Consider the following 23,809-nt stretch of genomic DNA (forward strand, 5'->3'; position numbering starts at 1 on the left):
CTTTAGTGTGATCAAAAGGTTCGGTGTGTCTCACTAAATCGTCCTCACAAACCCTCTTCTTCAAGGGCATTGTGCCAATATCAAGGTCAGCGGTAATTCAGTCTATACACTGAAGATTCTGTGCCCACATCAACAGGGGTAATCTACTCTTAGTGGATACCTCACCTTAGTTCAATATAAGCCTTATATTCCATAAAATATTGACTTCATTTCCATAAAGACCTTTAGGGACAATACTGATTTGTGGAAGAGAATTATTGGCCTGCACTTCTATATTCGATTTAACCAGCAATTGGCAGATGTGCAGGGGGAGCCATCAATTACTTAGGCCGAGCTCCCTGGGTTTTCATTCTGCTTTTAATTCAAATTGTCCTTGGTTACCTGAGAATCAGCACACCTGATTTACTTGCGGCCCTCGCTTTTCTCCAGAGAACTCAGCACAGTCTCCAAGTTACCTGCGCATTGGCGATTGGTGTGATCTGCAAAGTACCCCTTCTCACATTCCTGGACACACTGGGCTTCTAACAGGAAAAATGGCTCTTCACAGCGAGTGCACTCGTGGGGACCTTGGCATTGGAGACAGTGATTGCTACACCCTGAAGGACAAAAGTCAAATCAACAGAATTGTGTATGGCTTTCCAAGGGGCTCCTGGCCCTTGTGCGGAGGTAGCATTAGATGCCAAACAGTTAGATGACCCAGTGTGTTGGACGAAGCAGAAGATGAGGAGTCAGGAACCAGGCTTCTGGTTGTTACTGCTCTACTTACCAGGGGGATGATTTAGGATCAGAGATTAAATTCTCTGAGCCTTGATGCTCTCTCCCATTAAATGGGAGTGGACATATCATCCTACCCAGCTCGCTGGGCAAAGACCGAAGTAAATAACAGAAAACACTGGGCAAACTTAGAAACTACACATATTAGCCATTATCATTATTAACTAGTCCATGGCTTTCTTGCCTGAAGTGTCCATCTTTCCTGACTCACCCAGTCAATTATCAGAGTCTCCCAAGAATGATCCCAGTAGTACTGTCTGTGCACTTTGCGGGAGTTGTTCAGAGTCAGAAGGTTTTGTGGTGTTAAATCAAGACCCAAGGGGGTGGGGTTCAGAGGAAGGTGGTGGTGAGACATCCAGTACATTCAGGGCTTCAGAGGGCTGATGTGTGAGCACAGGCTTTCCATGTGCTCCAATGACCAGAGTACACACACCTCTGCATCTAGAGGACAGGACGGTTCAATGTTTCAGGAAATCCAAACCTTATACCTGTTTGCATGGCCATATACCCCCAAGATTCCCATACTGACCTCAAATTTTAGCAAATATCGTGTCTGGACATGGGGGAAGGAGAGAGGGGGCATTTTGGCTATAATAGAGAAAAACTCTTAGGAAAGAAACCAGAAATTAAATACAAAGCCAGAAAGGAAACTAGCCACAGACTGCTTGTCAGAACAGTAAAAACCAGAGGAGGCTGAAGCCTGGCTTCAGCACAGAGCAGGGGCTCCAGACACTTACTCCTGCAGAGGCCCACGTCCCTGTAGAAGGATGGTGAGCACTGCTCCACGCAGGTCCCGTCCTGGAGAACGTAGCCATCCATGCACTGTAGGCAGTCGGTCCTCAGAGGCCCAGAGCACGCGTTGCAACTCCAATCACACTCTAGGAAGCAAGCCCATGTTAGATCACCTTCATCTGTCCACCCTCAGTCGCAGCGACTAATTTATGAGGATGCTGCTGGCAGCCGCAAGGGTAAAGTGAGGACAACATAAAAGATGTCAGATAAGTGAGCCCTAACGAGGTTTCTGCTTGTAGTAGCCGGAACGCCTCTCTGAGGTTTAGTATTTCCTAATTATGTTGGACACGGGCATGTACAAGGATCACTCCATGCTTGTGCACAGGCTGCTTGTCAGTAGGGCTGCCAAGGAGCCAGATCAACTTAATCTTATTCCATAGCCCCAGAGTTCTTTATTCCTGTGCCATGGTGTCTTCATGCAAAGCCAGCTACAGGGAGTGGGCAATCTGTCTCTGCAAACCTAATCCAGACCTCCTCCAAATGCTCAATAGGTGAAGTGATGTCAGAGACTCAGCTAAGAATGTATCTGCTGCCTCCACTGACGCTGGCTGCCTGGCTTCCTGCCTCTCAAAAATCAGGTGTTGACCCACCCAACAGAGAGAACCACTGATGTTAGAATTAAATGGGGCACAAAGGAACAGTCCAGAAAGAAGAGGCTTACAGAAATCACAGAAGATCTCCCTAGCAGTAGAGCTGACTCATTAACATGTTCTTTGCTCAGTAAGCACCTATGGAATGCAGAGCACTAAAAGATGTGTAGAAAAAGTGGGTAGACTCTGACTTCAAGGAGTTAATGTGCTCATGGGTTCCAACCTTGGAATTGTACCCATGGGATCCAGAATGATTGTTAGAAATACAGATCTTCAGGCCCAACATCAGAACTATTCAGTTAGTCTCAAGAACTGAGGCAAAAGAAAACATGTTGGGGCCACTATTGTTTTTGTTCTTATGATTATTATAGTTGTTGTTATAGTTGCTGTGGGTTTTTTAAATATTTATTATTTTTGAGAGACAGAGAGAGAGAGAGAGAGAGAGAGAGAGAGAGAGAGAGAACGAGCAGGGGAGGGGCAGAGAGAGAGGGAGACACAGAATCTGAAGCAGGCTCCAGGCTCAGCGCTGTCAGCACAGAGCCCAATGAGGGGCTTGAACTCACGAACTGTGAGGTCATGACTTGAGCCAAAGTTGGATGCTTAACTGACTGAACCACCCAAGTGCCCCATAGTTGTTGTGGTTTTTAAAGGCCCAGGCAACTCTGATGCAGCTAGAAAACTCATGCCTGAGAGCCAAAGTTCTAGCTGGCAAATTAAGTCCTTCATGCATGGAAGATGGGACAAGATAGGTTAAGTACTTGGGTTTTGAAGACACACAAGTCTCCATTTAAGCCATGGCTTAGATACTGTTCATCCACATGTCTTACACATCTTCCTTAAGTTATTTGAGCCTCAGTTTCCCTATCTGTAAGACAGAGGCAAGAATAGTACCTATTTCATAAGGCTACTGCACAGAGTAAATGAAAGAATGAATGCAAAGGAGTTAGCACAGTGCCTGGCACAGAGTAACAGCTTAATAAATGTTTGCTGCTGAACTGTTTTTCTTGGAGAGCATTCTCCACTCAGGACATCCTCACTCCACCACCCCTCCCAGCTGAGAACTGAGGAAACTTCTCATTAGTCACCTTTCTCTCTTTCTTGATGCAACATTTCTAAGGCCCAAAGAAGCAGGTAAATGTGTAAGACAGTGCACGTGCTTCCAAGATTTCTAAAGTTAATCCTGCTCATTTATTTGGCTGAATCACTCCTGAGGGAAAATGACTAAAGCAGAGCCTTGAAAACTGCCAGCAAAGTTATGAAATCATTTACAACGTGGAGGATTCGTGATAATCTTGTTTTTCACCACGTACTGACAACCACTGTTTAGAAGGGAAAAACCAGAAAAGCTTCTGTGGTCTTGAGCACCAGAGACCACCTAAGTTGACTACAAAGAGAATTCCTTGGAATAGAGAGTGTGCAATTTTGCAAAGCTTTAAAACATACCAGCATATGTGATAGACGTTTGGCCTCTCTACCTGAGCCCCAGCTAAGAGATGGGAGATATGTAGAATGGACGAATGGAGAAGGGAAATGGAATAGAAGGAAAATCCAGCCTTTACCTCTGTTCTCCTTGCTGACCACTGCCATTCAAAGAGCAAAAGCCCCAAGAATTCTAACTACTGACAGAAGAAGGAAAAGGATACTCGGTTTTTGAAACTGCCCCCTTATAAACTCCTCGAGCACAGGACTATGCCTTTACTCATTTCAGTCTGTTAGACAGAGATGAACAAATAAGATAAGCATTAAGCATAGAGTCTAGCAATCTAGAGTTGTAAATGCAAGTGGCTCCAGGTCCCAGGAAAGTCATATAAATCTATGAACCAGACCTGGTGTGACAGGATAGGGAGGGTTGGAGACTGTGGTGATCTGAAGATGCAACAGGACAAGACCTACTCATCAGCGACCAACTGCTGCATTATGGAAACACACACCCAGGGTGGCCAGATCATCTGGCTTTTTCAAAAGAGACAGGAAATCTCAATCTTTGTATGTGATTCTTCTACATGTTAAAACGCATTAATGAGGGGGGCCTGGGTGGCTCAGTCAGTTCAGCAACCGACTCTTGATTTCGGTTCAGGTCATGATCTCACAGGTTGTGGGACTGAGCCTCATGTTGGGCTCTGCACTGGGTGTGGAACCTGCTTGGGATTCTCAGTCTCTCTTTGCCCCTCCCCTACTCATGCTCTCTAAAATAAAAAATTAAAAATTACATAAAATATAAAATGCATTAGTTAAAAAATTTAAAACACTAGAACACTAGGTGGACCAAAAATAACCCTGTCTTAGACCAACTACAACCTGAGGGTTTCCAGTGTGCCACCTTTGGTCTAATTACCAAAACCCTCCACAATAGTTGGCACACAGTAGGTGCTCAAAAATATTTTCTTGCACCTAGATGCTTAGTCAGTTAAGGTTCCAACTATGGCTCAGGTCATCATCTCATTGTTCATGAGTTTGAGCCCTGTGTCAGGCTCTGTACGGACAGCTAGATTAGAGCCAGCTTCGGATTCTGTGTCTTCCTCACTCTCTGCCTTCCCCCCCCCCCCCCCCGCCCCCGCTCTCTCTCTCTCTCTCTCTCTCAAAAATAAATAAACATTAGGGCCACCTGGGTGGCTCAGTCTGTTAAGCGTCTGACTTCAGCTCAGGTCAGGATCTTGCATTTCATGAGTTTAAGCCCCACATCAGGCTCTATGCTGACAGTTCAGAGCCTAGAGTCTGCTTCAGATTCTGTGTCTCCTGGATGGAGAACCATCTATCATGCTAATGGCCACCAAAAGAAAATTGGAGTGGCCATACTTATATCAGACAACCTAGATTTTAAAATAAAGACTGTAACAAGAGATGAAGAAGGACATTATATCATAATTAAGGGGTCTATCCACCAAGAAGACCTAACAATTGTAAACGTCCAAATATATAAATGAATTAATCACATACAGAAACTCATTGATAATAATACCATAATAGTAGGGGACTTCAACACCCTACTTATAGCAATTGGCAGATCATCTAAACAGAAAATCAACAAGGAAACCAATGGCTTGAATGACACGCTGGACCAGATGGACTTAACAGATATATTCAGAACATTTGATCCTTAAGCAGCAGAATACACATTCTTCTTGAGTGCACATGGAATATTCTCCTAGATCACATACTGGGACACAAAACAGCCCTCAACGAGTACAAAAAGGTCGAGATCATACCATGCATATTTTTAGATCACAATGCTATGAAACTCGAAATCAACTACAAGAAAAAAATTGGAAAAACAACACATACTTGGAGACTAACGAAGATCCTACTACAGATTCTGTGTGTGTGTCTCTCTGCCCCTCCCCTGCTCAGGCTCTGTCTCTCTCTCTCTTTCAAAAACAAATAAACATTAAAAAATAAACAGGGGTGCCTGGGTTGCTCAGCCAGTTAAGCGTCCGACCTCGGCTCAGGTCATAATCTCATGGTTTGTGAGTTCGAGCCCCATGTCAGGCTCTGTGCTGACAGCTTGAAGCCTGGAGCCTGCTTTGGATTCTGTGTCTTCCTCACTCCCTGCCCTTCCCCCACTCAGGCTCTGTCTCTCTCTGTCTCTCAAAAATAAATAAATGTTAAAAAAAATTTAAAAAATAAACAAACATTAAAAAATATTTTCTTGATTAATAAATTGCATACAGGGGTGACTAGGCGGTGTAGTCAGTTAAGCGGCCAACTCTTAATCTCAGGTCATGATCTCATGGTTTGTGAGTCTGAGCCCCACATCTGGCTCTGCACTGATGGTGCAGAACCTGCTTGGGATTGTCTCTCTCCTCCTTGCTCTCTGCCCCTTCCCTGATCATGCTCTCTCTCTCAAAATAAATAAACTTTAAAAAACAAAAAATAAATTACATACATACATTCATAATACATGATGACTTCTTGCTATCACCAGAGAAAGTCTAAACATATGACAGTATTTTCCCAGTGTGGGGGAGCAGACATTTATAGTAAAGGGAGCTCACTGAGTAAAAGAATCAATGCATAGTTCAGGAAGAGCTTTACCTCTGCATATCTTCGTGGAGAAGTCAAGATAGTACTGTGGGGCACAGCTCTCATACTGACATTCCCCAAAGAGCAGGACCTTGTTTGGATCTCGGCAGGAGGTACAGCCAGCCTGTGAATCACAGCTTCTACAATGTGTGCTGCATGCTGAGCAGATAGGGAAAGAAAATGACCAGATCATTACAATTGCAAATACTGAAGCACTGATCAAACCTAGACAGATGTTACAAAGGAGCAAAGCACTGCTCCAACCTGTTCTTTAATTATGGCTCATAACCCTCCCCTGTGATCAACAGAAAAGAAAATGTTCTTATTTTCCAGAGAAGATAAATTATAAACCCAAGAATTGAAATCCCACATCCAACTTGCACTGTGATGTAGCCACAGAACTTATATTTACTCCAGGATCTCTGGAATAATAGTCAAGAGGTGTTTAAACTTTACTTCTTAAGGAATCAAGCCCCCTGTAGTTCATGATGTGGACTCAGATTTTTGAATGATGTCAAGATAAAAATTAGGTATCAACTTTATTGGGAAGCTCAGGAAATCCCATATTTTAAGTCACAAAGGACTTCAAGGAGGCCTGGCTTCCTGATTCACCCATTTGTAATTCTCAGCAGCTACTGAATTCAAGCATTCAGGGATGATCCCCAAATGTGGTCATGCTTCCATCTTCCCTAACTTAACAACTGGCATTTCTCCATCTCCTCAGTTGTCCATGCTATAAACCTTGGAGGCTATCTTGACACCCCCCTTTCTCTCATTCCTAATCCACTCACTCATTGAATCCTATTTATTCAAAGTTTTCTATGTGATTCTCAGAACTTTTTGTTTTTCTCCATATCCCCATGTACCAATACATCTTAAGCCATCACTATCTCCTACCACACAACTGTCATAGCCTCCTAATTGGTTTCCCCTTACTACGTTTGACCCCCTTGCATTCTATTGTCCATGTCCCCATAAGAGTGATTTTTTTTTTAATCTATACTGCTCAGGTTTCAGAGGACACTTTCATCTATAAACTCATATCTTTCTTCAAACCTGGAAAGTTTCCAGCCATCATTTCTGCAAATATTGCTTCTCCATTATTGTCTCCATTCTTTCAACCTAGATATCTTAATACACACACTTGAATCCTCTCAATATAATCTCTAAGTCTCTTGTCTTTAACCCTTATGCATTCTTCAGTGACTTCTTCAAGAAGGCCTTCCTTGACTCTCTAATCTAAAGCAAGTCTCCCTGTCACTGCTCTTATAGCACCCCAGACATTTCACTCATGCCATACATAATAATTTTCATTTAAGTGATTATTTATCTTCTGCATCCTTTAAGCTATAAGCTTCATGAAAGCAAAGACCAGGTTTGTTTAGTTCCTTCCAATAGTGCCCAGTACCTAGCCGGTCATCCCTCATATTGTGGGTGTTCAATAAACATATGCACATAAATAAAAGAAGCCAGATATTGTTAATTATATATATTCAAGCATTAGTATCTCAGCCTCATTCTGAAATTTTCTCTAAGTACCTGTCAGAGGAAAAATCTAGAGAATGATCATGTGAGTTTTAGATCTAGAGAATATCAAAGTGTGTGGCACAGTGCAGGAAGATCACCTCCTGATAAAAATAAAAAGGAAGTCCTCTTGTTTCACATATGAGAAATGTCATTGATATAAAATATTCATTAGAATATGTAGATTGGTAATTAAAGGTCCTAGAAAAATTCTAGACTGGATTTTCAAACAGATGGTTTGAGAATAATTAGAAATAAATATTTTAATTTTTGGAAACTTATATGAAATTAAACTGCCATTTCTTTTTTTTTTTTAATTTTTTTTTTCTCAACGTTTTTATTTATTTTTGGGACAGAGAGAGACAGAGCATGAATGGGGGAGGGGCAGAGAGAGAGGGAGACACAGAATAGGAAACAGGCTCCAGGCTCTGAGCCATCAGCCCAGAGCCTGACGCGGGGCTCGAACTCACGGACCGCAAGATCGTGACCTGGCTGAAGTCGGACGCTTAACCGACTGCGCCAGCCAGGCGCCCCTTTTTTTTTTTTTAACTTGGGTAGAATTTTTACACATGATGTATCTTAATTTTGGCAAACGGTTTGACAAAAATCTCAATGATAAGCCTGTGATTACAAAAATTAAGGGAGGACTAGTAGTTTTAGGTGGATTTGAAGACGGTTGAAATACATACTCAAAAAGTTATCAGTAAATCTTTGCAATTAGTAAAATGTCTTTAGTAGAATATTATGATGAAGTCTTAATTTTTTACTCGATCAATATTTTTATTAATAACTTTAATAAAAACAAAGAAATCATGCTAATGATATTTAGATATGCCACATACACCTAATAGTCACATTTTGCCAGAACAACTCAAACTCAATTTTAGCTAGTTAAAGCAATAAACTAAAAGGAATCAGATGAAATAAGCAAAACTGTAGGTCCTACATTTATTGCCTTTAACCAATTGCACAAATAAAGGAAACAGGAGGCCTGTTTAGACAGTAGTTCCTATAAAAAATTATCTAAGAATTTTAGTTGATTAAAAGCTTATTAAAGGTATGATATGGTGACTAAAGAAACCAACTCAATCTTAAACTGCAGAGCCTTGATATGACCTAAAGGTTAGCTGGACCCCCCTGCTTGGCATAGAGCTGCAAAATGAAGCCCAAATGCCACTTCCCCAGCTTAGAGTTACAGGACAATGCCCTGTCCTGATAGCTGAGAGCGTCTTGTGATTTACTTCGTCAAGCGCCGATGTATCTTCTTATTCTTGAATCCTTCTATGCAGGCCTTCATACTGGCTTCCAAAAGAAATGGATTTGTGCATTTTGAAATGCTAGAAGACTATATGGAGATTTGGAGGGATGCAGCAATATCACACCGAGGATCAGGGAGCTTCCACCATGTCTATCTGAACCTTTCTTCCTCTTTCACTGAACCCCTCATCTCTTACCAAGGCAATGCACAAATGACCTTGTCCTACTCAGAGCAGTTCTGCACATACCAAAGCCCCTTGGGTTTTCAGCTTCCGTCTCCAAAAGAATGTGGGTAAGGAGCATTTTCTCCATCTTAGGATATTCAGACCACACATGGTATTAGTCATGTTGGTGTGGTCACATCTGGAGTCCCTGGTGCTGCTCTCAGAGTTCCGGGACCCCAGAAAGTGCCAAGAGGACAGTGAAGATGGTGGTAGGTGGACCAGTGAGGGAAGCAGAAATGTACTTTAACGATCACTCATCAAGGAGAAAGGGACCTCACAGCTCAGGAAGTCCACCCTCCTTGTTAAACAGGCTTGCTTTCTACCTCAGCTCTGAGAGAGGGTCATCCACTGCTGCTCCAATACTCTGTTGGCTCCAGTTTTGCCAGAGCAGCAAAGTGCAAGTGGGAAATGACAGTTAATTTCAAACTTTGGAAGGCAATAAGGTGAATGGGGAAGGGGACTTATTCTATACCACTCCAGAGGGGAGCATTGGAGGGCCGATGAGAAAGAACAGTCAGACAATGAAACAACTATCACCCCCTGCAATGGACCTGGTGTGCTTCGTCATCGGTAGAAGTCTGTGAGGGGGAGTGACACAGAATCTCTGCAGTGGGTGCAAGGTTGCCTCTGGCCACCCTGGAGTTCTCCTCTTCACCTCTAAAGTGCTACAGTTTCAAGTACTGAGAGCCTCATTTATCATCTCTTTTTTAAAGTTCCTGCCTCAACTGATTATCCTTGAATATAGAGCTCAGTATATAATTTCTAAACATTTCTATAACCAAAATCCAGACAGTTCTCCAGCTCTTACTTTCTTCTATTAATGCCTCCCCTTAATACCGGTTATATTTCCTTAAAAGCCCTTCACTGCACAATTTCTAAAATTGTCAGGCCTATAATTGTCTACAATGATGAGCATTAGACGGGAACACTGTTGATTTTTTTTTACATGCTAGAAACTCAAATATCCCAACTTAAGGGCATGCTTCATTCAATCTTTGAAAGAATGAACCTTAAGCTTTAGCAAAGGACTAAAGCTGGGAGGTTCTTGATTTAACTGAAATAGTCTATGAAATCCTATTTACATGGTAGCACAGAAAATGTATTTGTGCGGAAATCACCTTGCACCAAGGAAAAAGCTTCTCAGAAAGACACATTTTGATGCAATGGTCTTTTTTTTTTTTTTTTGTCATCCAAAGATTCTATTTTTTTCTTTTGAACTTTTATTTCTGTGATTCCACTGCTGTGAAGAGCCTCATCAATCTCAGTCACCATTTCTCCACCAACAGTCTCTTGCTCTTGAACAGAACATGCAAGTATTTCATTCGTGTCTCTTGTGTTAGAGAATCTGTAGATACTGGTAGACAGTTGATATACACTGAGCAAAGTTTTTGTTATAAAAGCAAAGAAATTTTTCATGAGTCTGAAAAGGGTGTTTATCTCTGGTACCTCAACAGATGATGCAAAATGGTGAGTCCCACATAAATTCATTTCAAATGCAAATCCTTGCAAGCATCTCAGTAAACTAATAGTAGTAACTATCTTTCTGTCTATAAAATATAAATATCTTAAACTGCTTGATTTTGCCTCTCATTCTGGAGGAGGAGGAGGAGGAGGAGGAGGAGGAGGAGGAGGATGACGACGACAATGACAACAATAGCTAATCTATACAGAAAGCTTGTTCCCTGCTAAGATCCATGCCAAGTGCAAGGTACCATTAGACGTAAGTACCATTATAATCCCCCTTTGACAGAAAAAGAAACTGAGGCCTAGAAGTTAATTCACCTGCTCAAGGGCACAAAGCTAGTAAGTGGTAGGTAGGCCTTGAACTTTAGTCACATGACTCCAGAGCCCACTTTCCTAACCACCAGTCTATAATTCCCTCAGTATGGTACTTCTAGGACATAAAATTGAAATACCAACTCTGTATTTGTTGGCTGTCATTTTCAAAAGGAAAAAGTATAACAAAATTTTTTTGCAAATGACACTTTAGTGATTGAAATAAAGTAAGCCACCTCAGCCTATCACAAAAAATGTTCCTTCATCTGTGAAGGATTTCCTGATTTCATTTCTACTCCAATTTGCCCTTTCCCTCATTTATCCTAACTCTTTGTTTGTGCCTGACACAAGTAATTAATCATATTTTGACTTACTTGAGAAATAAGACATCTATACAAGTAACTCTCATGCAAGACAAAATAACTACTGTTTGAACAGAAACCAAATGCTTTGTGGCATGTCCAGCCTTGTGCATTGTCAATATTCAACAAATATATACAGAAAACAAATTAAATCCAGACAAGTGCTTAGGTCACTGGTCACTGATTGTGTACCAGAGCGAGTTCCACTCTCTGCTCAGGATCTTGGAATTGAATTGCCAAGAGAAACCACAAGGATAAAATAGACCAATACTATTTTAAAAATGAGGTAACTAGAGAACAGAGAAGCTAAATGAGTGGCCTCAGATCACACAGCTGGTCCTCGCAGAGGAGATCCCTAGCCCAGCACCTCCCAGTTAGGCCAATGTCTGAATTATAGCCTGCTAATGGCATCCATACACCTTTGTAGATTAACTGTCTTTTTATTTATTTTTTTTTAATTTTTTTAACGTTTATTTTTGAGACAGAGAGAGACAGAGCATGAACAGGGGAGGGGCAGAGAGAGAGGGAGACACAGAATCGGAAACAGGCTCCAGGCTCTGAGCTGTCAGCACAGAGCCCGACGCGGGGCTTGAACTCACGGACCATGAGATCATGACCTGAGCCGAAGTCCGACACTTAACCCACCAAGCCACCCAGGCACCCCTTAACTGTCTTTTTAAAAAAGTAAAGGCTATCAAGTGGGAATATGGACGCAAGAACTTAATATTTTCTGCAGTGACTCCAGAAGAGCAGGAAAGGAGAGAAATTTCATTTTTAAAAACCTACGCTGACAAGCACGGCCATCATCGAGATAGTGCCCGGGGAAGCAGGCGGTGCTGCAGGTCCCAAGGTGGGACAGCACGAGGCTGGCGTCACAGGAGGTGCAGGAGAAGGGTCCTGCGCCCTGGCAGGTCCTGCAGGAGGAGTGACATTCTGCAGAGAAAAAAAGAGACACAAAGAGAATCTATGAAGTCAAACTCCTTTCCAAAGCAGCAGCCTGAGAGGCGTTAGTAAAAGCCCCAACTGAGAATGTTAGCATGTTAGCTGGTCTGGTTTACTGTCTCACAGCATGCTTCCCGCCTTCTCTCTCTCTCTCTCTCTCTCTCTCTCTCTCTCTCTCTCGGTTCAAATCTTCTCCACTACTGCCCCAAAGAGAAACTCGTGAGGCACCACCAGCTCCTGTATCCAGCACTTACTCACTTTTACAAGCTCCTCTCTCTGAGTAGAATCCAGAAGGGCAATCAGGAACACAGTGGTCCCCCAGCAGCAGGTACCGAGCATTCTGGCAGCTCAGGCAGATGCTCCCAGTGTTGTGGAGGTCGGCTGCACAGTGCTGGCACAGAGGATGGCAGTCTGGAGAGGGCAGGGGAGCACAGAGAAGGCATGGACAGCATGAGCATGAGGTCTCATTACCACACCCAAGGGCAGTAGGGATCGCAATTACCCCCGCTGCAGCACGGAAAGCAGGAAAAGAGCTCGAAGGCAGCATACATCAGGAAAGTAGACGCTTGGGACCTGTACAAATTGTGTGTTTGAGGTTTTTAGCAAATGGCCAGGCCCAGCACAGCTATTCACTTGTCATCCCTTTTCAACTCAACGACCTTCAAGTACTGGGGCGGCATATGATAGATCCTTGCTAGGAGTACAGAGAGAACTGTCAGACTAACAGGAATAGTACCGTCAATATCATCAACATTTCCCCCAAGGGTGCTGAGAACTCTGGCCCAGCATGCTCCGCCCCCCCACCCCCGCCCCTTCACGATGCTCCTGAGCTGGGCACAGCTCCCTCCACAAGCTGCCTTCTCAGAAATTGGCCTCCCAGAGTCTGTATACCTGTCTCAGGTGTTGATATGGAGGGGCTGGGGTTAGTAGAAAACTGGGTTGAGTTGGTGGAAAACTTGAGTCTTCAAATAGAGGAAAAGTTACAAGGAAGAGCTGCGAGTTGAAAAGTTGTTTTCATGACCCGATACATAATTCACAGAAGCCCTGCTGTACGAGTTGTGATTAAGGCTCTAAGACAAAGCATCTGGCATGGCCAGCACGGTCTCTCTTCACGCCTATAAAATAGTCATCCTTTAATTAAAGAATCTGGTTGCGTTCAGCTCCCGTTATTGGTGAACACGTCCTCTGCCTCATTTTAGGTGGAATCACCCTTCAAGTCCTGTTTGCCATCCTCCATCCCAAAGGTGGAAGAAAATACACAAATCCTGAATTACCCACCAAAGTGAAAGAAGAGTAAAGGCCTAGGAAATGGAAGGTTAGACTTCTAACCACAGGCTTTTCCATCTATCCCTGAAGGATTCAAAGCACTGTCTGCACTTGCTAAGGCACTACTCAGGGACCTGATGTCTTGTTCAGCTCAGGGTCTTGTCGATAGAGATTGTGATCTCAAGCAATGTTTAGATTAAAAAATCCTTGTCAATGATGGGTCGCCTGAGTGCTCAGTCAGTTGAGCGTCCAACTCTTGATTTCTACTCAGGTCATAATCTCCTGGTTTGTGAGATCGAGCCCCATGTCGGTCTCTGCCCTGACAGCATGAAGCCTCCTTGGGATTCTCTCTCTCTCTCTCTCTCTCTCTCTCTCTCTCTCTCTCTCTCCCTCTGTCTCTGCCCCTCCCCCACACATGAGCACACAACTCTCTCTCTCTCTCTCTCTCTCTCTAAATAAACAAACATAAAAAAATCACTGTCAATCACTGCAGATAACCTGCCCCCTGAAATCTGTTTAAACAGGTCTTTTTCTCTATACCTTCAGTGATACTTAATTGCTGACCAGGTGAGATGGGTTCCCCGCAGGAGAAATAGATCTCAGCCCCACACCTGCACCCACTCATTGCCACAAGAAGCCATTTGGGGACCTGCACAGCCACTCCAGAAGTTGAGCCCAAAGCGTCCTCCCCAAAATGCTGACTCTTCTGGGCATGTAAACTAACAGCCCCTGACCCTTCTCTGAACTTTGGGAGTTTCAAATTACAGGCAGCCTTTTCCCCTTATTAGGAACAATTTTCAATCCCTAAAAGCCAAATTAATCCTCATTATAGACCTTTGGTAAATTGTAAAGGAAGCAATGACTGTACTGAGAGAAATACGAGGCTACTTCCCCCTGATTCAGTGTATGGTTTCCATACAATGTTCTCTTTCTCTTGTGCCCTCCTCACAGTGCCAGGAGCAAAAGGGGGGATTCAAAAAGCTTCAAAAGTTACTGGAACAAATGGAGGTGACCGTGTTTGACAATGACCTGAATGAGCAGGTGCCCTTGCTAGGGTTGGAAACCGGAGAAACCCAAGCAACATTACTAATTCAAGGCTCCATTATTTGAAAAGTCACGGCCTCTTCCTCTTTCAAGCCAGCACTTACCGAGAGTTCTGGGCTCAGGCATGCATCAACAAGATCTGCAGGTGTTCAGTGGTCTAAAAACTAGTTGCATCTAACTGAGGCTTTCTCTGGTGTGCAATTAAAGGAATGAAAAAGAATAATCACCAAGGACACTTTGAAGAGAAAGTAAGATCTCTGGAGTACTTTGTGGGTACAATAAATAAATATTTATGAATTTGTCTGATCTTGGGGATCTCTAGAAGCTCTTAAAATGAGTGTAATGTGCATTAATTACTTCTCAAGGAAGCTACAGCTAGACTGTGGATGCTCCTTCCCACTCTCACAGCAGCTGCTTGTAAACCCTTGCTCCTGGCTCCAGGCACCACCCCAACCCTGCCCACCTCCTCCCACCTCCTCCCAGATTCTCTTATCTTCTACTTCATTCAGCCCATCAAGCAGGAGCACCTTCGAGTCCTTCCTGTCAGCCTCAAAACATCTTTCTTTACCCATTTTTATTTCATTTCTTGTCTTCTCAGAGGATAAAATGGCTAATTCCCCCACTCACATCCTTGATCCAATTTTCAACATTAGAACATTATTTCAGCATTATTGCATCTTTTATCCCATCTCTCTTCACTCTCCTTGATCTCAACCTCTGAACAGCCTCTGCATCACCTACCCCTCCAAAGTTTTTCTCCACACCATGCTGCCGTTTCTTGCCTTCCCTTCCCCACCCAACTTCCCTGCCTCCCTAACTCCTCAGCTCCCAGGATCTGCTTCAGCCTCCACGAAAGTGCTGTGGTATTGCCTTGAATATGTCTCTCACCCCCTCTTATAACCAAATCTAACAGCTTCCTTTAATTTCTAACCCACCGGAGATCTCTGTAACACAGGACACTCCCGGCCACCCTTCTCTTTGACCCCTGTTCTGCTTTCATATGCTTTATCCTGGTGCTCTTCATGGCCAGGTCCTTGTTCTCTGCCTCTGACTGCCTGATAAATGTAGGGATTCCTCACCACACTCAACTTCTGCCATCCCCTAGTCAAGTCTCACTCTCTGAAGGTCCTAAACTACACATGGCTGTTTGCATCATATTTGGTATACAGCTACTAGAAGCCAGTGGAAAGGGCTCAAGAGTCTGAGACTCCAAAATCACTCAAGGCCTCTGCCTCTGTTCATAGCTCCATGGTAAGCCTCAAGAAAGCATCAGATCAATTGCCAGACATATCACATTGCATTCTGGTGTGAGTACCCAGAGGCAAAGAGAAATCAATAAATGACACCTGAAAATATAAAACAATCAAATGCAGGTTGCCCAAAGCATTGCATTAATGCAAGGAAGTTGAAAGTTTTCCTTACACATGAGAAAGTATCCCAATCTGGAAGTTGGACTCCCTCTTTTTGTTTACAACCTGTATGCATCCCTTATTCATTCATCCATGGTTTAAAAAGTCATACTGAACACCCACTCCTATAAATAGATTCATTCCAAAACAACAAACTAAGTGATCCCATGTTAATATATTCATGCAAACCTCCCATCCCAACTCTCTCACTTACAAGCCCTATCAGAAGGCCACTTAAATATGCTCTGAAATCCTGCTCTAAAGTCAGTCCAATCTGGCTTTTATTAAACCAACCAGAAAAGAAAAATAAACTCCTAAAACCTGGGAAATACTTCTGTCTTGAAAGGCTTGAAGTCAAAATCTCTTTATAGGAGAGACTTCTTTGGGAGAGCTCAAAATGAGTAATGATGTGCAGGGAAAGAAGCCAGAAACCAGGGCAAAAAGGGCGTGAGAATTAATACCTGTGTTTTGATTTACAATCCAATAAGTATAGTTCCTGAGAACAGACCACAGAACTCGGGCATGATAGGCTACAAGTGGCCAGTCCCACTGGGTACCACCTGTAAGCAAGCTTCAGGCTCAGGCCTGGGAGCCACTGAGATCTTCTGCCCAGAAGAGGGGCTGAATGTGGTTCAGACAAGAAGCTTGAGGTTTTATTTTTTGAATACAAAGTGAGCCATGGCAGAAAATATGAAAAACACTTTTACTAAGTATAAGTAAACAAAAACCACCCTAAGTAGCCCTCTCAGAGTAAAAAACTACTAACATTGACATTTTTATCTTAGTTCTTTTTCTGTATTAATTTTACATACATATCTCTTTATATAGATGAGATTATATTAAATGTTGTCATTTAATATCTTTTTTTAACTCAATACCATCAGCATTTCTACATATCATTAGGAACTCTTTATAAACATCATTTTAGGGACTGCATAATATCCCAGTTTTAAATAAATAAACAGGAAATATACCATTTTTCTTATATAGTTGATCCTTGAAAAACCAAGGGTTAGGGGTGCTGACCTCTGCACAGTCAAAAATCTGTGTACAACTTTCAACTCCCCAAAAACTTAACTACTAATAGCCTACTATTGACTGGAAGCCTTAAATAGGTGACTGTAATAAGTTAATCAATTAACAAATATTCTGCATGTTATATGCATTACATACTGTATTTTTACAATAAAGTAACCTAGAGAAAAGAAAATGTTAAGAAATCATAAGAAATGGAGAGCCTGGGTGGCTCAGTAGGTTAAGCATCTGCCTGCAGCTCCGGTCACGATCTCATGGTTTGTGGGTTCAAGCCCTGCATCAGGCTCTCTATTGTCAGCACAGAGCCTGCTTCTGACCCTCTGTTCCCCTCTCTCTGCTTCTCCTCCACTTGCTCTCTCTCAAAAAGAAAAGAAAAGAAAAGAAAGAAAATCATAAGAAAAAACATATTCACAGTACTGTACTGTATTTATACAACAACAAAAAATCCACATATAAGTGGACCCGCAGAGTTCAAACCTCTGTTGTTCAAGAGTCAACTAACTGTACTTGAACATTTACTTCCAATTTGTCCACTTTCATAATGGAGGCCCAGATAAGACCTTTGTGCATTTTAGATTAGTTCCCCAAAGATGCTGTCAAGGATGCAATTCATATTATTATTACAGCTTATATTTATTGAGCTCTGAATATATATCGAGTACTATACTAATTATTATAAATGCATAATCTCATTTGCAAAAATAAAGTAGGTGGTATTATTATCCCCATTTTAAAGATGAGGAAATGGAGACTCAGAGGTTGATTTGCTCACACATGTCATCTTCACACTGACTTACAGCATGTACTTTTAACCACCACAGGCATGAAAAACATGTAAAATTCTTAATAGGTATTACAAATTCCATTCCAGGAAGTTTGTTTCATATTACATTTCCAAGAGCCACTCGTAAGACTGTTCCATCATAACTCTGCCTGCACTAAGGAACTGAAAAATAGTAAGGCAATCTTGTTTAATCTGGTTGGTGAAAACTGCTATTACATCATTGGTTTCATTTACATTTGTTTTATTATAAGTGAGTCTGAGCATTAAAAAATCTTTCAAACAATAAAAATGTTTAAATGCCTACTGTAGGCATGGAGCTTTCATTATGGTGGGGAAAAAAACAACCCTGGATATATAATTATAGTTAAGTGTGAAATATGTGTAATCAAACAATAATTTGATCCATCAACCAATGAGTTCTTTTCTCATTCACTGCAAGTAACTATCCCCATTGAACCAGGAAGCATGGACCATCATGTACTCCCAGAGAAAGTTATCAGAATCAAATCTACAAAGATACCAAATTCCCAGAGTCCAGGGAACAGATGAAAGATGGAAGAAAAAAACAAAACTTTGAAGTGCATTGGCGCTAACAGACCCAGGCCCTCCACCACCAATACAACCCCTGCATTCTTCACTTCTGTACCCAAGCCCAGAAAAATGCTTCAATCTGGAGAGGAAGAAGGGGCAGAGGCAGAAAGACCATTCACTTTACCCTTGCCTTCCACTCCCACAGAATAGGTTGGAGGCAGCCAAGTGGAATATTCAAGAATCCAACAGTAAAGTGGACTTGGACTGTGCTTCTTGCCTTAAGGAGGGTTTTTCTCCAAATTGAGACCTGCGTCGGAGGGCAGTAGACATGATGGCACCGTGGGATGAGCAATGATAGAGTGTATGGCAAACACTGAGGGGCAGGACTGCCAGAAGACTGTTACAAACACTTTGTAAAATGCTAACAGGCTAAGTACCAGGGCGCCATATAAATCTATAATAGGGGTCCTGATCCAGTCCAGGAGATGGGAAGGCCTCCTAGAGAAGGTGGAGCCATGAACCCCTAGTGAGGGTAAGCTGGACAGGATGAGAAACAGTCCCAAGAAGAGGAAAAACTTAGGCCAAAACCCAGCAGCCCAACAGAACAGGATGCCTTCAAGGAACTGAGAAAAGTTCAATATGGCTGGATCTTGAAGAACATACAAAAGAACCACTTAGGACCTGGCTGTACCAGTTTTAGAATACCACGTAAGTCATGGAAAGGAATATGTATTTTATCCCAAAGGCAATCAGGAATGGGTGTGTGCATGTGCGTGTGCGTGTGCGTGTGTGCGTGCGCGTGCGTGTGTGTGTGTGTGTATTCATTACCAGTCTATTTACAGAGGTCTCTGTGTTTTTTATTACAGATTTAAATGAGAAATTGTTATATGGAAGGTAACTAGTGTTGAATGAAGACATGAGAACCATAGCAAAGAACCAACAATCTAAGAAAACTCAGGCATACAGCAACTCTCAATATGAACCTTTCTGGGGGGAGGGACCAGGGTCCCTGCTGTTCTTTCACCTCCTCCCCTCCATTACATCTAGAAGACTTTCTCTGTTAATAACATTCCACTGTCGAACTGTTCTCATGAGGCTTGTGCTGGACTAGGCATAATAAGAATATAAAAAATACTATAACATAAGTACATGAAAGCTATCTTGACCAGGAATGAAGATCTTGCATTTCTTTTGAGAAGGAAGGCCAACATACCAGTGGTTTGTCTCTCAGGCATGCCCCGGGAAGACCTTTCTGCAAAATGTCAGCTTCTAAAATACCTTTAAAAATTAAAACAAAGTAGAATTTGGCCAAATCAGTAGTACCTAGTGGGTAGTCCCTACCTATTTGTTGAATGAAAGAAAAAAAAAGATTATCGGAGTTAAAATACTAATAGGTTGTAGGGGATTTGGAGGCTCATGAAAAAGGCTCATCCTGGTTTTCAAAATCCACTTCAGGCCAAGAGGAGAAGGGCGCCACTTGGCTCTATGTGTGTGACAATTTACAACTGCCTTGTTGGTTGAATTTGAGATAATGAAAAGATAAATGTCCCCACAGCCAGCCAAATGTATTAATTATACACTGTAAACATAATTAAGAGGTGGTGTGAGCCCCATATCCAGGCACTGCAGCAGATGACCATGTGTCCCGGGAAACTACTCTGACACCCGTCACTTCACGTGTAGGAAAATCTATAGGCATATTTTCTAAGAATTAAGCTAATTTAGAGGCAACTCTTGCATTCTTCCTGGTAGGTAGTGACCATCTGACAAATCCTAACTCAGATCCTTGCTGGACCCACACTGTAGGAACACAACTACTGTCAGAAATTGTGTCCTCAAAATGGCAGCCATATTCTCAGGCCACAAACCAGAGTGAGTTCCCCTATAATCCTCCTCACCCCACCTTCCCTGCCCATTCCTCTCCCTGCAGGTGACATTTGGAACAATTTCACAGGATTCACTAGAGGAAGTGTATACTGTCACAGCTTAATTTGAACCAGGGCTGCAGTTACTATAATAGGGGAATGGAGTTTCCAACCCACCAATCTAGCAACCTCTGCAAGGATTAACGTCCCATCCTAAAAGCCCCATCTGTGAAGTAAGGCATTTGCATCTGACCTTGCTGTCTGTAATCAAAAAAGGAGGCTAACCTCAAATATGTCTAAATGGTGAGTGTGTATCCATTAATTGCTTAAAAGCAGCTCCTATTCCATCTCTCCAGGTCCTAGCAATGCTACTCAGTAAGTAAATCTTTATTTGTCACGATTTCAATTACAGTGAAGAGTCTTTAAATATGACTCATTAAGGGTGACAAAGAAAGAAGAGAGACCCGGGATACATCTTTGCGTAGCCTGTTTCAGATTACTGGTGTAGAATAAGCATGTGGTACAGGGTAGGGCAGATGAAATTCCAGCTGTTTGTATGTGTGCCTGCTTGCTAACGAACCCAATGAATTAGCACTTTAAACAAACAAATTAAGGAACACATTACAAGGGAGACTGGAAAGGGAGTATTAGCTCGGGCTGAAATACATACATTTCTTGTTTTTAAGCAAGTGGAGGATTCCATTTGTTCCTAAACATGCACAGCATGCAGACATGCTAAAAATTTAAATATACAAAAAAAATTTTTGACTCAGCAGCTGCAATATCCTCTAATATGTCACCCTGCAGCTGTAGGGAAATTACATGTGGTCATCACTGTGTGATGCTTTCTTCAAATCACAAAGGCTCTGCTTCAAGGATCAGTGAGGATTACCCACAATCATGATGGATGGAAGCACACGGCAGTGAAATGACTTATTTCACGTCTTTGGAGCGAAGTCAAAAAAGCTTGAAGATATTAAAGTAAATGCATACTGTCAAAGCAATGGCTTTGGATGTTGGTTTTATGGGGCAGTGACTCCTTAGCTGATAAATAATGACCTATAAAGACAAAATTTAGACACACAGTGAGTTTTTAATAATGTCCTGTCAGTCGATTAGGTTCTTAATGCAACCACATTAAATGCGTTTGGAAGCGGTTAAAATAATCAGCACTTGTGGCTGTTCCTCATCAGGCGAAACAGAAATGATTTCTTGCCAGAACTCGGGGCCCTTAAAGTGCGTATAGAATTTGAATTCAGATGCCACCTTTAAAATTGACGAGGTACTACTTGTGAGATAGTACAGAAGAAATCCACAAAATAACATACAGATGGCGGAAGGGAAAAAAGCACCCTCTCTTTCCCCACAGATTGCTTTGTCCTAGCCCACCAGTGAGTGAGCTCTTACAAACCCTGTGTTCTTTTTGTAGCAGCGAGAGGCAGTGCCAGATGGACGGAGCACAGCTCTCTGCTCAGTTCTGGTGCCAGTTCTTGCTGCCAACAAGGGGTCATGAGAACCACTCCTCCGTGTATGACGATGCCTCCTACCTAGCCTTCCAAAAGCTCATGCTTTGCTCTTGGTTTACCTCCCCAACAAGAAAACGTTCACTTCAATGAACATTTATGGAATGTGAGTTGGGTGTGAGGCACTGTGGAAGTTACCTCAGGAGACAGAGCATTGAGTCAGATGCTGCATCTTCCCTTGAGATGCTCATGACAGGGTCTACTTTAGGAAAGCCACACCTGAAATGCAACATATATTTAAGGGGGACCAGAGAATATTTTATCCAAAGAGAATAGGAAGGACTTGAACTTGGTGAGATGCGGCAGTGATTGGAATGTGCAATAGGGCAGGGGGGAAGCAGGGTAACTCAACTGTTTTCGAATTACCCTGATTGAAAAATCAGTAGTGGGTGGACAGGAAATTCAGCAGATGGAAGAAATGGACCTGGTAGATTAAGGGAGATGAAGATGGGTAGTTTCCTTTGGAGCTTTTGAGTATGGTGCTCCTGTGCAGTAGCTGTCCAGGAGGTAGACATGTAAAACTGAGGGCCTGGAAATGGCCATCACGTGTGCACTAAACATGGGCTCCGAGGAGAAAACAAAAATGAGGACTGGATTGAGGCTGGGAGGGATGCTGCGGTCCCAGAGGAAAGGGGCTGGGGGACGAGGGGAGGGAGGGAAGGAGGAAATGAGTAACAAGAAGAGGAAATAACTGCCTGGAAAGACCAGTTCACAAGGGTGATGCACAGACAGGCTCCAGGCCACAGATGGAGGAGCCAGGGTGAGGGGGACTCCTTTCTCGGAGAAAGTAAGGAAAAAGAAGTATCTAAAAGAAGATGCAGAGACACTTGAGGAGAAACGTGAGGGAGAGTTTTTGTTGTTGTTTTTATCAGATCATGTTATTCTTTTGAATGAGAAAGAAAGCAGAGATGTAAACTGATCTGAGTGAGATTGGAGTTGAGGGAAAGTGGGGACAGTGCGCAAGAAAAGGCCAGGGTGGGCAGGATGACAAAACACCAAGGGAGCTCCAAATAGTACAGTTGCTGAGAAGCAGAGAAGGTCTTACTGGACAGAGGCTGGTGACATGTGCTCAGCTGTGTGCCCTCTGATGTGGCCCCACTTCAATGCCCAGCTCTACTACTTCCTGGCTGTGAAACACTGACTAAATTGGCTAATGTCCCTAGTCTCAGTCTCCTGGGCTATAAAATGGAGATGCTACCAATCATAGGACTGACCTCGAAGGTTTGCAGTCAGGATTAAATGAGATAATACACGTGAGGAGCTGGCATGTAGTAAATGCTGAAAAATGTTGGCCACTATTTTTAAATTAAAAAAAAATTTTTTTAAGTTTATTTAGTTTTTAAAAGAGAGAGAAAGAGAGAGAGGGGGTGGGGGAAGGATAGAGAGAGAGGTAGACACAGAATCCAAAACAGGCTCCAAGCTCTGAGCTGTCAGCACAGAGCCTGACATGGGGCTCGAACTCATGAGCTAAAGTCAGACGCTCAACCGATTGAGCCACCCAAGCACCCCACTTAAATTTTTTTTAATGTTTTTTATTTTATTTTATTTTATTTTATTTTATTTTATTTTATTTTATTCTATTTATTTATTTTGAGAGAGAGAGACAGAGACAGAGTGTGAGCGGGGAAAGGGCAGAGAGAGAGGGAGACACAGGATCTGAAGCAGGCTCCAGGCTCTGAGCTGTCCACACAGAGCCCAACGCAGGGCTTGAACTCACGGACTGTGAGATTGTGACCTGGGCTGAAGTTGGCACTCAACCGACTGAGGCACCCAGGCGCCCCCATTGGCCACTATTCTTTATCCGCTGTAGGCCCAGTCAGAACTGACACTGGTACTGATGGTCACGCCTACATCTAAATCACTGTTTTTGCCTATAGCATGTAAACCACAGAGATTTACATGTGTGTAAGAAACATGGCTAAGTGCAGCCTTAGCAATCTTGCTATCTTTAGTACTGAGAGGATGACCTGTGGGTCTAAATTCAGTTGTGTTCTTTGAGCAAGACTGTGGCCTGCAGTTCTTATGAAGACAACAACAGTCCTGATTTCATTGGGAGCCCTGCCAAGTAGAAGGTTTTTAAGTAAGGTCTTT

General features: G+C 42.7%; 1 protein-coding gene across 2 annotated transcripts in view; it reads right to left on the reverse strand.

Moving 5' to 3' along the window:
- Nucleotides 1-23,809, reverse strand: part of FRAS1 (Fraser extracellular matrix complex subunit 1) — a 420,203-nt gene that overhangs the window by 154,402 nt on the left and 241,992 nt on the right. For both annotated transcript variants that reach the window (XM_053217214.1, XM_027058965.2), the window contains exons 21-25: nt 12,520-12,672; nt 12,106-12,252; nt 6,189-6,335; nt 1,512-1,652; nt 456-596 (exon numbers count right to left, since the gene is read on the reverse strand). In XM_053217214.1, the coding sequence (XP_053073189.1) occupies nt 456-596; nt 1,512-1,652; nt 6,189-6,335; nt 12,106-12,252; nt 12,520-12,672 (729 nt within the window). The remainder of the gene's footprint in view (nt 1-455; nt 597-1,511; nt 1,653-6,188; nt 6,336-12,105; nt 12,253-12,519; nt 12,673-23,809) is intronic.

Source organism: Acinonyx jubatus, chromosome B1 (assembly GCF_027475565.1).
Source record: "Acinonyx jubatus isolate Ajub_Pintada_27869175 chromosome B1, VMU_Ajub_asm_v1.0, whole genome shotgun sequence".
Lineage (NCBI taxonomy): Eukaryota > Metazoa > Chordata > Mammalia > Carnivora > Felidae > Acinonyx > Acinonyx jubatus.